The sequence below is a fragment of the Emys orbicularis genome, chromosome 16 (assembly GCF_028017835.1).
Source record: "Emys orbicularis isolate rEmyOrb1 chromosome 16, rEmyOrb1.hap1, whole genome shotgun sequence".
Classification (NCBI taxonomy): domain Eukaryota; kingdom Metazoa; phylum Chordata; order Testudines; family Emydidae; genus Emys; species Emys orbicularis.
Genome location: NC_088698.1, coordinates 7,028,830 through 7,042,089, shown reverse-complemented (window position 1 = coordinate 7,042,089; position 13,260 = coordinate 7,028,830). Strand labels below are relative to the sequence as shown.

At 46.3% G+C, this 13,260-nt stretch overlaps 1 protein-coding gene across 1 annotated transcript in view; it reads left to right on the top strand.

Moving 5' to 3' along the window:
* Nucleotides 1–13,260, top strand: part of RBM19 (RNA binding motif protein 19) — a 111,965-nt gene that overhangs the window by 59,190 nt on the left and 39,515 nt on the right. The window contains exon 22 of the mRNA XM_065417675.1: nt 9,346–9,451. Within this exon, the coding sequence (XP_065273747.1) occupies nt 9,346–9,451 (106 nt within the window). The remainder of the gene's footprint in view (nt 1–9,345; nt 9,452–13,260) is intronic.

Genomic DNA, 13,260 nt, shown 5'->3' with positions numbered 1-13,260 from the left:
CCTTCCTAGCGAACTTTGCAAATGATGCTCTTTAACTCATTGGCGAGATAAACAGTTGCTGTGGCAGGTGCGCCGAAAGCGCCGTCTGGATGTAATTAGACATGTTCGCAAGAGAGCGCCCTGAGAAATCTAACCGTGGCATTCATTCTGGGCACTTCCCATGGGCCACGCCACCCACCCCCTCTCCCTCTCTGGCACTTCTCCTTTTACCACGGAAAGGAAAGTCCTCCCGCTGACTCGCTTCTGTGTTAGTCTGGACCACGTGTGCGCCACAGAATAACTGTTAGGTGCCCTTTGGCTGCAAAACCCCAATTGACCAGCTGATTTTGAACCCTTTCTCTCTCTCAATCACACAGGGCTCGAGGCGGTTTGCCTTGTTTGCAAACCAAAATCACTCTCTTGTGTCTTAAAACTCATCAGACCATTTGGAGGGTGTCATTATTTTTCTTTACTCCTTGAAAATGTTTGCATTTGCATTGCACCTTTTTTTTTTTTATCTCAATGCACTCTGCTAGCACTAATTAATTAAGGAATTAAGCCTCACACCGCTCCATGAAGTTGGTAAATATTATCCCTATTTTGCAGGTGGCAAACTCCAACAACAGGGCTGTTGTGACTTTCCCAAGGTCATACAGCAGATCTGCTGCTGAGTCTAGAATAGAACCCACAAGTCCATTCTCATGTTATAACTATTGGATTATTTAACAGGTCAAGCAGCTGATTAAGGGTTAGCCTAGCTCTAAATACTGGCATCTGCTTGAGCTCTACCCATAAGGGTTAGCTCTGGCTTTTAAAGATAGCCACTCTTGATTTTCATGGGATGTTTAAATAGGGTCCAGCCAAACAGCATTCCAAGCTGCTACCATTATTTCACGGAGTAGTCTGCCTACTTGGAAAGCTTGGTGTCGCCTTGAGAGCTAAAATATTTGTGTTTTCTAATTCTATTTCTCTGTCATTCTCAATCTAGTCATATAATCTTCAGGGAAATGAGCTATATACACTGAATGGGATTGCAAAGCACATACAGCATAAGTCAGGATCATTTAACTCACTGCTGAAGTGCAGCTCCTTCTGGGGTGGAACATGGCAGTTGTCCAATAGGGCATGCCAACAGTGTAGGTCTGGAAATGGAGAAAAGTTAAGTACCATCTCCATTTGAAACTACAGAAGGGATTAAATAGGCAGAGAATTGTTATGCAAGATGGAATTTGGCCTGGACACCAAGGCTAACAATTCTACTCTTGTTAAAAGTGCCATGGGCTATAAATGACCATAAGTAGGCGGGGCCATCTATTTTCCATGACACCCACAATATGGCACCTCCAGGACAGAGTGCCTCCCAAAACTGTTGTAGGGCATTCGCTTAGTGCTGACTCGGAAGAAAGAGTGCCACATGCAGAATCAGCATCACCATTTCTTGCAGAACCGCTGACTTCCCTTGCAGATCTCCCATCCACATACCGGCCATGCTTAGCATGCAAGATCACCGTTTGAGATGGCACGTGCAGTCGTTCTCGACTTCTCTTACCTCTTCCTTCCTTAGTAAAGACGCTTCTGTATAAAGGAGGGATCTGTTTGCTTTGTGTCCAGCGTTTCCCTCTTCCACAAGGCATACCCCCTGTTTCTGGCCTCCTGCCACAATCCTTTCCACAGCACTAGTGGCCTCCAAACAAGCCTTGTGGTGTAGGGTGAGCAAAGAGCCAACCAAGTTTGAAGACAAAGGTGCTATCTAATAAAGCATGGGAAGCACACTAGTTGGGTTCTCCTCCTCATCCATGCTAAGAGGACACGTGCTTGTAACACAGGTTTGGGGGGTGAAAGGTGGTGGTCAGTATTTAGTGTCCTGTCCAACAGGATTACCTAGTGCAGACGAAGTCAATCGGTAAGAAGCTACTGCATTAACCTTGTGTTCAGATTCGCCCCCTGGGGGGTTATTGTGGGAGTTAGCCCCTTCTTAAGATTGCTTTAGCTCTGCAAACCAATGCCTGGAAAGTACCTCCAGCAACCTTCTCCTGCCTTATTTCTCAGCCGGGGCTGCCGGCAATAAGAGCGATAGACTTGTTTCAGCATGTCAGAAGGCTTTACTCCATTCCTGCCCTCCTTCCCGTGCATTCATTCATTAATTTTCTGAGGTTACCGAGGAGACATTATTGATGATGATGATAATAGTAATAGGGAAGATATGTGGCAGATTAATTCCTGAACTCTCTAACAGGATTTAAGCTAACAAGAGAGGAGGGCTTTTTTCTTCTTCCTCCTTTCAGATATTTCCTGTGCTGGGGATAACGACACCAAAGAGTGTTAAATTGGTTCTGAATGTCCACCTCTGGCTGTCCACATTCTTGTAACGATTTCATTAGCTTGAATTATCCACGTTATTTTCTTGTAATGGGATTAGCTGTACCGGAGTCAGCTGAAGACCTGAGGGGGAGGAACATTCTGCTGTGTATTTCATTAACTCTCTCATCTAGGGGGTGGAACTGACCACGACTCAGCCCAGGGGCAAAACTATTTGGCAGGGTCCTTCGTTCCAAAAGGAGAAGGGAAAAGAAAAGAGGCCATTATTCCTCTGTAATCAGTAAATCGGTGCAGGAGCAGAGACTGGCAGAATAGTTTGTTGGCGAATTGCTATTTGGGGGTGATTTATAAAAAAAAAAAAATTAAGAAAATCATTGCCAAGCGAATACTAAATTTTGCTCAGATGATGCAGAATTTAGGCCTGATGCTGTAGACAGCATTTTGCAGGTCAGTGAAGGGAGAAGCTACTCTGCGCTTATGCCTCCTTGGGAACTTTGCATTCATTGCCCAGAACGCCCTGTGTTACTGGCAAACTGTTAAATCTTTTCTTGACTAGACTTTGCAATGTAATCAGCACTGGATTTGCTTGGAATGGGAGATGAGCTTTCTAGCATATATATTTGTGGGGGGGGGGGCATGTCTCAGGGGTGATTCCTTGCAACAGTTAGATTAACCATCTTGTTCTTGGGATGCACTGTATATTATAGTCTCTTGTGCGACCATTTGTATAGATCAGTGGTGAAATTATGCTCTCCCTTTCCTTTTTGGAGTGAGTCTTTCAGCTGAGTTTCCTTTGATTAGCTAGTGACTAACAGCTTATCGCACTAATTCTGATTGATCTTTGCTCAGTGTCTAGGGTCTAAGAAGAATGACACCATTTCAGAAATTTATAATGTGAATGGGCTAAATTATGGAAGCATCTAGTACAATCACTGTTATTTATGTAGTGCCAAAGGCATGCTAGACACTTTGCAAAGAGGAAGAAAAGCTCCCTGCCCTGAAGAACTTACAGTCGAAATAGATATTATTCAGACGGAGAATGGGATGAAAGGACACAGCAAAGATGCAGAGCAGTCAGGGTTAGAACATGTCTTGCTGAGCCAGCATTTCTTGGCTGATTTTCTTGTGGGGGCATCACAGCAGAAGTAGGTCTTGAAGGGAATTTGAAAGAGGAAGGGGTAAGGGCCTAGGGACAGTATGCAGGGGCAGCTGTGGAAGAAAGCACAGAGATAACTGTGGGAGACGTGGACAGACAGGTCATCGAGGCTGAGATTGGTTCAGCAGTGACTTCAGGTCACAGGGGCAACACAATTATAGAAAAGAACAGGTAAATAAGTGCAGGAGGAATATAAAGGAGTTTGATGGTGAGGACAAAAAGCTTGACCTAAACACGGTGGAAAGCGAGGACACCAGTGGAGGTATCCAGGTATGAGGTGATGGAGCCGGAGTGAAGAGTATGGCCGGGGGTGGGAGGGAGAGGGAGGGGCAAGGGGTGTCAGCGAGGAGGAGGGTACAGTAATTGAGATGAGGGCCTGGAAAGGACTTTTGGGGGCATGGACAGCAAGATGATGATGGACCTTGAGATGTTATGGAGGCAGGATTTAGACATGGCCTGGGTTGTGTAAGGCAAAAGAAGGGGGAGAGGTCAGTGATGGTCCCTAGGTTACAGGCCTCAGTGACAGGGAGGATGGTTCTTATTGGCAACAGCAGCAGGCACCACAGGGGAATGTGTGTGTTGAGGAGGCGCATGTGTGGCCATATTTATTTGTATTCTCCTTCATGTTCACCATTAAAGAGCACAAGTGCTAACACCAAATATCTGGGGCCTTCCTGTTCTTAGATGCCAAATAGGCTTTTTTGTTATCCGCCAAACTAAACCAAGGATCTCAGTCCATTTAATAGTAACATACCATCCTCACGGTCAGCAGGCCATGGGCTCCTTCTTCCAAATCGCCTGTTCCCAGCTGAAGACGAGTCTAGCAGCTTCCATCTGCTTCTCTCTCTGTTCACCCAGTTGGTTAAGAGGAAATCCACCCAATTGCTGGAAGAGTTGACGGTGTGGTGGGAATATTATTGACTTCCAGGATAGCCATGCAGACAATCTGCAAACCTTGTGCTGCTGTATATGTTTCAGGGGGAGCACTGATGTGCCCCACTAGCTGGGGTCTTGCACAGGAAATCCGCTCATCTTGCTCATTTGCCACCTGTGACTTTTGGCTCGCCTCGGTGAATCCTCCAGCTCTCGCCTCTCCGTTGAGTTCCTGCACTTTGTGGGTTGTAGAGGTGCAGATCGGGGCTTGTGCGCAATTGAGGAGAAGTATGCGACCCTCTCTTCCTGAATCCATAGAGATGATTCACCCCAGTAGGGCCAACGTGCTGTTGTCTTTGCGTGAATGTTGATCGGTATGAAGCAAAGTCACCAGTGCATCTTTTACGGAGTGAGCGGTGATGCACCCGTGGCCCTGTGAGTCCTGTCGCGCTCTGAGGCAGTGTATGAACCCTGGCACTAATGCACTAGGGAGGGAATGCTGGTATTCAGTGTGTGAGGAGCCTTCTGTCTTGGCTCTCACTGAATTGTAATACCAGAACCACTGGGTTTTTTTTACTCTGCTCCATTGGCAGGTATGTAGCACAGTACAAATGAGGGAATTCAAATTCCCGTCCCAACATCTCAGCTCAGTCACTAGTTACTTCAGAGCGTTTGAGCTCTGGTCCTGCCCACGGGTGTCCCATGAAGAAAGGGTCAGTTGCCATTTCTGAGTCTCACTGGTTTTTTCCTTCATGCATAGAGAAGAGGAGACGGTGTGGGTCGCACAGTGCGTCGCTTTGTGTTAGTAGCTCCAACAGCAAGGTTCCTCGCCAACCCTCTCTGATGAGTCCAATGTGCCACACACCCATCAGGGAACCGTCCCCACTCCCCCCAGAGAGAGAGCTGCATTTTCACACTCACACCTGTGGGCAAGTGGGATTTGTGTACATTGCAGTTGGTTATAGGGAAGGGAGGGGGGAATGTCATTGATCTGAGCTGCCATAAAGCACACCTCCCTCTTTGTACGTGTGACTGCATAGCACACCCCATCAAACAAATTAGAAATGTGAGACCACCTCCCTTTGTTCAAAGCATAAACTATCTTCCCTGGATAAGGGATATCCCATTCAGGAGAGGGTAATTGCTCCCCCACCCCCCAATAGCTAGATGAAGGAATAATTGGATGCGTGAGGTGTGAGTTTCTCCACCGAGGTGGCAAGGGGAACATTAAAGGCCCAGTCTCTCCACTTCATTCACAGCTGCTCGTATGGTAATTGCTGTGTTATGGTTTCTAATTATCAGCACAGTGGGGTGGCTCTTCTCCCTCTCCCCAGCGGGGTCATCTGTGCTGCTGTTGGGCGTCCCGGTGTAACCCCTTCTACTAGGGTGACCATATAGCATATGGGGAAATTCGGGACGGGGTGGGGGGTAATTGGAGTCTATATAAGAAAAAGCCCCAAATATCCGGACTGTCCTTATAAAATCGGGACATTTGGTCACCCTACCTTCTACCCAGGCCAGGTCTCTCGCTGAGGTAGCCTGTGTGGAGTTCCCTTCTGAACCCCTCAGCAGCTGCTCCATGGATACCACTGTCAAGCAGCTCACATCTGGTGGAGCTGGCGTCTATCCCCTCCAACCCTCTCCGTCCCCTAGGCCCAAGGGACTCAAACGTGCTCAGCTCCCATGGTGTCGCTTGCTTTCTCGGAGCCCCTCCAGGCGTGTTAAATCTGTCCTGCCGCCCAGGTTGTGGGTATACCCACCTCATGCTCTTGCTGATTTCCTGCACTTCGGGTGAGTCTGAACGTCAATGGGTTTTCAGGTCATCTCCCCAAACAAACAATCCCGAGGGTCAGTACAAATGATTATAATAACGTGGTGGTGATAACAGCAGGAGAGCTACAGGTGGAGTTCAGCATGTTTCCCTCACTGACCTCTTCCCTGGGCTTCTTGTGGGCAAGACACAGGCCTGGGAGGCAGAAGAACAGGGTTCTTTTCCCATCTCTGTCACAGCCTGTGTGTGTGACCTGGGTCAAGTCACTTAAGCTTTTTGACCCACATTTTCACAGGTATGTAAGTGGTGTGCTCATTGTTCTAACACCTGACTTAGGAGTCTCACTCTCATTGAGATTTCTTCCTGTGGGAGGCATATCATATAAGGTCAAGGTATAATTCATATTCTTTTGTGTGCATGTCCCATGTCAAAGGCACTTCTTCATGCTCTCCACACCAGGCAGTGCCACCAAAGAACCAACATTCCAGGGTGGATTTGATTTAAATCAAATTGATTTAAATCACTAGTCAGGAAGACTCGATTTAATCATGGTTTTCTACATAAAAGTGCATTCTTGTTGGTTGTTATAACCTTAATACATATTCTTCACAACTCAGAGATAGATGTAGGTTTCATTTTTAGAAGGTTCACACTATACATTTTTTAAGTGATTTATTTTGGAAACTTTTCAGATTAGTTTTATACCTGTATCAGAAAATGGATGATTGTTTGGTTGTTTCATTTACCAAAGGTAAATTGGGAGGTGAACTATCTCCAATTCAACAGGTTAATCATTAATATTTGGAGGATTTTCTTGCCAGGCTGTATTAGGAGGAGGACATCACCAGACAGACATTTAAATTTTTATTTAACTAAAACAACAACGTTATGTATTCTGGATTTTTTTCTTCAACAGCAAACATAATATTTTAACAGAAAAGCATCTGTCCCTCGCTTCTCACGTTTATCTCCAGACTTCTTCTCCTTGTCCAGATCTATTCCGCCCCCCACAATCTTCTATTCATTGAACTTTTTGAAACTTTTCACTTTTAAAGAGAGGTAAGGGATTGACTCTGTACACAAATTTGCAGAGGGACAATAGAGTTGAGGTCTGTTATTTCTCACCTCTATATATTATTTATTTATTTTAAAACATGTTTGCTGTTAACAAGCATGTTACCTCTGGAGACACAAATCCACAGTTTGAAAACTACAAAACTAAGCATCTCTGATGGTATCTTCTAGACTGAGCACTGAGTCCCATTGGGTAGGTAGAAAGATTAACCTAAATAATCTATACAGAAGCCCCTGGAACCCCATAAGAGTGGGTTTCTAATCCATGAACTATTAGAACTCATTTACAAAACTTTTCTTAAACATTACATGAATATGTTGTCTCATATTATAGAATTAGAATTTATAATCCCTATTCCATGATGAGGTATCTTTGAGCTATAATGTATCTTAATTAAAACTCTTTAGAGAAGTTTTTTCCTCAAAAAGCATTTTATCAAAAAAATCCGATTCCTTTGATTTTTTTTTTTTTTAAATCATTGATTTTTATCCACCCTGCAACATTCCCCTGTTGGAAGCATGACCTGATGTTGTTTGGGCACTGGTCTGGGAGCCAGGAGACCTGCGTTCTAATCGAACCACTGACCTGCTGGGGTGGCTTAGGCAAGTCACTTCCCCTCTGTCTGCTTCTTTTCCCCTCCCACCTTTTGTCTTGTCCCTTCAGACTGTAATCTCTTTGGGGCAGGGACTATCTCTTACTAGGTGTGCATAGACCAGCAGGGCCCCAATCATGGTTAGCTCACCCAGGCACCACTCTAATACAAATAATAATAGAGAAGTACATGGAGTTCTTGTAGTCTCAATTCCCCCCAGCCGCCTTGTGGGAGACTGGTTCACCTCCGAAAACAATGCAATGTTTCTGCCACGTTTAGACTTGAGCACTCCTGCTCTCCAAGGCTGTTGCGTCTCTTCTGTTTTATTCTGTTTGTTTGTTTCCTTAGTACCATCTCAAAGGGGGGGGGGGGTTGGGGGGCGGGAAGAGCTACGAGGAGCAGACGTGCAGATTCATTTTGAGGATTCATAATGCTACATTTACACACCGCACTGCCTGAGGAAATTGGATAGATGAATGCCTGGTCATGCTGCCAGTGCAGCGGGTTAACTCCCTGGATTTAGCTTATATCATTTCACGAGAGCATTTACGGCCTTTACTGTGTTTAGTCCCGGTCGCTCTTTGGCATTGTAACATCTCCAACCCCTTTGTGTGTGTGTGTAGATTTTCAAATAAAATAACACATCTATTCAGACCCAGTCCACATTAAATATTTATTGTCTGCAGTTGGTGCATATGTGTATGATAACTGGACATAGAAAAGAAAAGAAAGGGAGCTAGAGCTCAGCCGCAGAGAAGGTGGCCTCTTGTGGAATTTCTAAAATGGCAGTGTCTCTCTCTCTCTCTCTGGGGGGTGGGGGAAGGTAAAGTATTCAAAATCAGCCTTTGGCTCTCACAAGCTACGTTTCCCTCTGCCCCAGCCCATCAAGGGCTCTGAAGTAAGAGAATAGCTTGAAAAGAGAAGCCCATCCGACAGGAGTGGGAGATAACTAGAGTCAGCTGCCTGATTTTTTAATGCTTTACAAGTTAGGACGCTGCTAAGAGGATCCTCGCGTCCGCGGGGAGTGAGGAGTGGAACCTGTGGGAGATGGGGGAGCTGTGCCCGGAAAGACCATGCTGGCACTGTGGGCCTGCCTGGCATGGCTTTCTATCCCCATGGGCTCCTGTCCTTTCCTGGTTCACAGCAGTGCCCTGTGTACAGCGGCTGATTTTAAATACCGCCTGAAAGGAATGGGGAGTTCACCATAAATTGAGGCCGAGTGTGCTGCTGCCTAATATTAAACTCTTAACGAGGAGGAGATGTACTTGTGCGTTCAGCACCGTGTACAGTGGTACAGCGCAAATCCTCCCTTTCCTCCCAGGAGAGAAGAAACACGCCAAATACTGCAAAGACGTCTTCTGCTGTGTTCGGGAGTGTCCAATTGGAAGATCCTTAGTAGCCAAGATCTGTCACTAAATGTGGCCTAGAGAAATGGTACAGCATTTGCCTGCAGTGATCATTCTGTAGCTGTAATGCCTGCACGGCGTACATGAAAGGGGACATCCCTTAATGGCACTGCCTTGGCTCATAAATGAGGTGGGTTTTTATCAAAGTATTGTTATCCTGTCTCTTATTCACAGCACCTTTGGAGAGCTGAAGACCGTCCGCCTGCCAAAGAAAATGGCTGGGACAGGATCTCACCGTGGCTTTGGATTTGTGGATTTCCTCACCAAACAGGATGCCAAGGTGAGCTTAGCGGCACAGTCCTCTCTCCCTATCCCTCCCCCTTCCAGCCCTCCAATGATGTCTGCTTTCTGGCCTTTCACTTAAAGAACAATGGCCTTGTCTAAAGTAGGATTCAGCCCAGATTTCAGCAATCAGTAGCTTACTTTATTGTGGCTTTCCTTGGCTGCACTTGGATTTTGCAGTGGTGCATCTTCCTGGGTGCTTGGCCAGCAATGGTTGGACTGTTTGCTAATTCCCAATGTAGGCGAGGTCTGAACTGTGGAGTTACTGTCTGAGGCCTTCACATACAGGGGAATCTGATTGGATGATCACAATGGTCCCTTTAGGGCTTGGAATCTATCTAGGAGTAGAGTTTTTGACTGGCCAGAGAAGCTGTTGTGTAAAAACCCACCAAATGGTATTGTGTGGCTCGGTGTTGAATAGCATCACAGGTGGAACGGACACAGGTTTGGCAGTTAGGAAGATTCCTTGGTCCAGTCCTGGTTTTGTCACTGGTTGACTCTGGCTGGACAAGTTATTCCCAACTTTGAGCCATCATTTCCCATTCATAAAATGGGGATAAAGATACTTCCCTAGTCCCACCCTTTGTCTGTCTTGTCTATTTAATTTAAGTGCTTTAGGGCAGGGATTGTCTCCCACTATGTGTATGTACAGTGGCTAGCACAATGGAGCCCCGATCTCAGCAGATACTATTCTTCTACAAGTAAGAATAATCCAAGGAGTTCCTGGATCCCGATTGTCTGGCAGCTGGCAACCTGGCTCCAATCAAAGGAGTCCTGATTGGGGCTGGAGATAACATGTACTGAGCCTGTCCACCTCAGCACCCTGTACTGGCTGTTCTGTGTGTTTATAATTTGTCTCGAATGAGTTGCTGTATCCCATACCCTGAGGCACAGCGCTTGGGACTTGTGGCAGGGAAAAGCAGCAAGACTCAAAATGAAGGTTTTGGCTTTTCATGCTCTGCTGCTCCCCTTCCTGCCACCTATGCCTGTAAGGGGGACAGATGCATCAGAGAGGCTTCCTAGGCTGTCGGCTTGTCTCCACGGCCCAGGAAAGAGTAAATGCCACTCCCAGGCCTGGTTTACACTGGGCGCGGGGGAGGGATATCGATCTAAGTTACGCAACTAAGTCAACGTACTTAGATCTACTCACCACGGTGTCTTCACTGCGGTGAGTCGACTGCTGCCGCTCCCCCGTCAACTCCGCCTGCGCCTCTCGCGGCGGTGGAGTACAGGAGAGCGCTCAGGGGTCGAGACACGATAAATCGACCCCCGCAGGATCGATCGCTGCCTGCCGATCCGGCAAGTAGTATAGACTTACCCCCAGAGTCTGTTCAGGCCCTTTCTCTGTGGCACCATTTACTGGCTGCACTGACAATCTTTAGCAAGCCCCAACATGAAACCAGTTCAGTGTAAATCCAACTCCCTGCCCCTGGCAGTTCATCCCCAGTCTTCCCACAGAGACTTGGGAGTCCCTCTTTTCCAGGGCCTGCCACCAGACCCACTCTGCTTCCTCTCTCAGGCCCAAACAACTGCTCTTAAAGAGGCCCTGCCTCAAAACAGGGCTGGCTGTCCCCAGACCCCCTGCCCCTAAAGGAGCAGACTTCTCTGTTGCATGTTTCACCTGGGCATCATCCCTCAGATCTGTAGTCCCGTGTGTGACTTCGTTCGTCCCTAGACACCGACGTAGCAGTAACTCTCGAGGGCACGGAACCTGTTGTGCTGGGGCATTGTCCTGCCTGGTCTTGCTAAGAATCCGAGCGTACAGTAAGTGTGCCACCCATCGAGAGATTGCTTTGTGCTTTTCTGCCTTTTAAGGAAAGTAGCTTTGTTTTCGGTTTCTTTGAGGGATTTAATTGTCTTAATAAAGTGCACACCCAAGTTCATTCTGTTGGCCGTCTAGAAAAGAATGAACCACGTATTGATGGGTAGGATTCTGAATATTGTAAACACTTGCATAACTGGTTCCCGGTTCAGTGCTATGTGAACAAGAGAGGGGGGAGGCAGGCTAAGACACCTCTGAGCTGAATTGTTGTGGACTGTGAAAGAAGAACCTATCGTAAGGGGTAACTTGGAAACATTTTGTAAACGGAAAATGTTTGTTGTGTGATAAAAGTGCTTTTAGTTCCTTTGAACTGCCTTGTCCACCTGTTTCGCAAGGCAATTACGATGACTCTGAGTGAGTGAACTGGAATTTTCATAACAGCATAAAGGAACTGGGCACCTAAGACTCTCTCAGAATCCATTGTGTTTCAAATGGGTCTTTTAGAACCAGATTCTGATCCCCTTGCTCACGTTGAGTAGGACATTATTCCCCAAGTAGCCTGTGATAGCCAACTCTTGTTAATACGGCTTCTGGTCCAATGGGGCCATGATCGCCTCAAGATGCTCCTGTAGTAAGATTAATAATCCACTACTGAAATGCAACCACCTCTGGTGTATGACACTACTGCAGAACACAGCAGCTCTAGACACATTAGAACAGGAACTGAAGGGTATCGCCTCTAATAACGGAAAGTGAGGAATGATATAATGATCAGAATTGGAATGTAGCCAGGGCAACCGTTTTTAACATCCTAAATCTTGTAAAAAAGCACTCTGGGATTTTTAACAACCGCAGGCCAGGTCCTTGGTTTACATCTCTTCTGAAAGATGGACGTCAAGTTTCAAGGGAACTGGTTTTGTGACTGCATGGAGGAATTTGTTTTGCACAGATCAGTGTTGCTAAGCACATTGATTCTGATTAAAGCAGCACTAATTTATTTGTATGTTTCCTAGAGTACTCACTGCAGAGAGTTGGGTTGTTTTTCGCTAATACTGCAAGCAGAGTTTCTGCTTTCTTTCCCCCCTGCTGATATAAAAATACATCTGGTCTCCAAATAGAAATTGCCCATTCAGGAAAGACGTTCAACCCTTTAAAACAAACTTGAGCTCAGTTGGCATTGTAGGGAATGTCCTCAACTGGGACTGTTTCTTTTTAGGACGGAAAAGAAATTTGTCAGCAGTCTAATGTTATCAACCCTTTGTCCCTCTAATGACGCTGGCCCCAAGGCTCTTATGCTTGAGTGTTTAATAGGGCAATGGGGAATGAAGAAGCAAAGCAGCAGTGTCCCCAAAATTAAAACAGCATTTAGAGATGGTGAGCCATAGCACCCAAGGGAGATTAACTGAGCAGTCCAGTCTCTTGATCTGTGACTTTCCAAATCCCCAGGCCATCAGACACCGTTACAAGCAGACTATCTCTTCCAATCTGCACAGCCCAATCCTCAAACAGCTTGACTAGCTGCTCCTTGGTTTTGGAATCCATCGCAGAATTGCCCTTCTGGCTTTCCAAACACCTTCCATCAACTTGTCCCACCCCACCTTCTAGGCCACCTCTTCCTCTCTCTACCTTTCCCTGTTCATTTTGGCATACCCAACACCTGCCTCCTCTCTAACCCTTCCCAGGACCTGGCTACCAGTGCTCCCGGCAGCACCACAGTTCAATGGCTCATCAGAAAGCACATTTTGAGCATGTGTGTGATGCTTCCTGGCTGTGTTCTGGATTTAGCTGGCTGGTTTTCTTTAGGCTTTTTTGGAAATGTTTTGTATGCTGTTGGTTCCCATCTGCATGGGCTCTAGCTGCCTTTTAATGAGCACCCTGGAAGTGGATGACGAATAAGCAACGTTTAATTTATTACTGAACTTTACAAAGCATTTTGGGGTGCAGTTTGCTTAAATTTGCAAATGAAAACTGCATTAGGCTGCTGATGTCTATTCACAGCACATGGAGCAGCCATCGCTAACTCAGCTGGCCATATTGTAATTTTA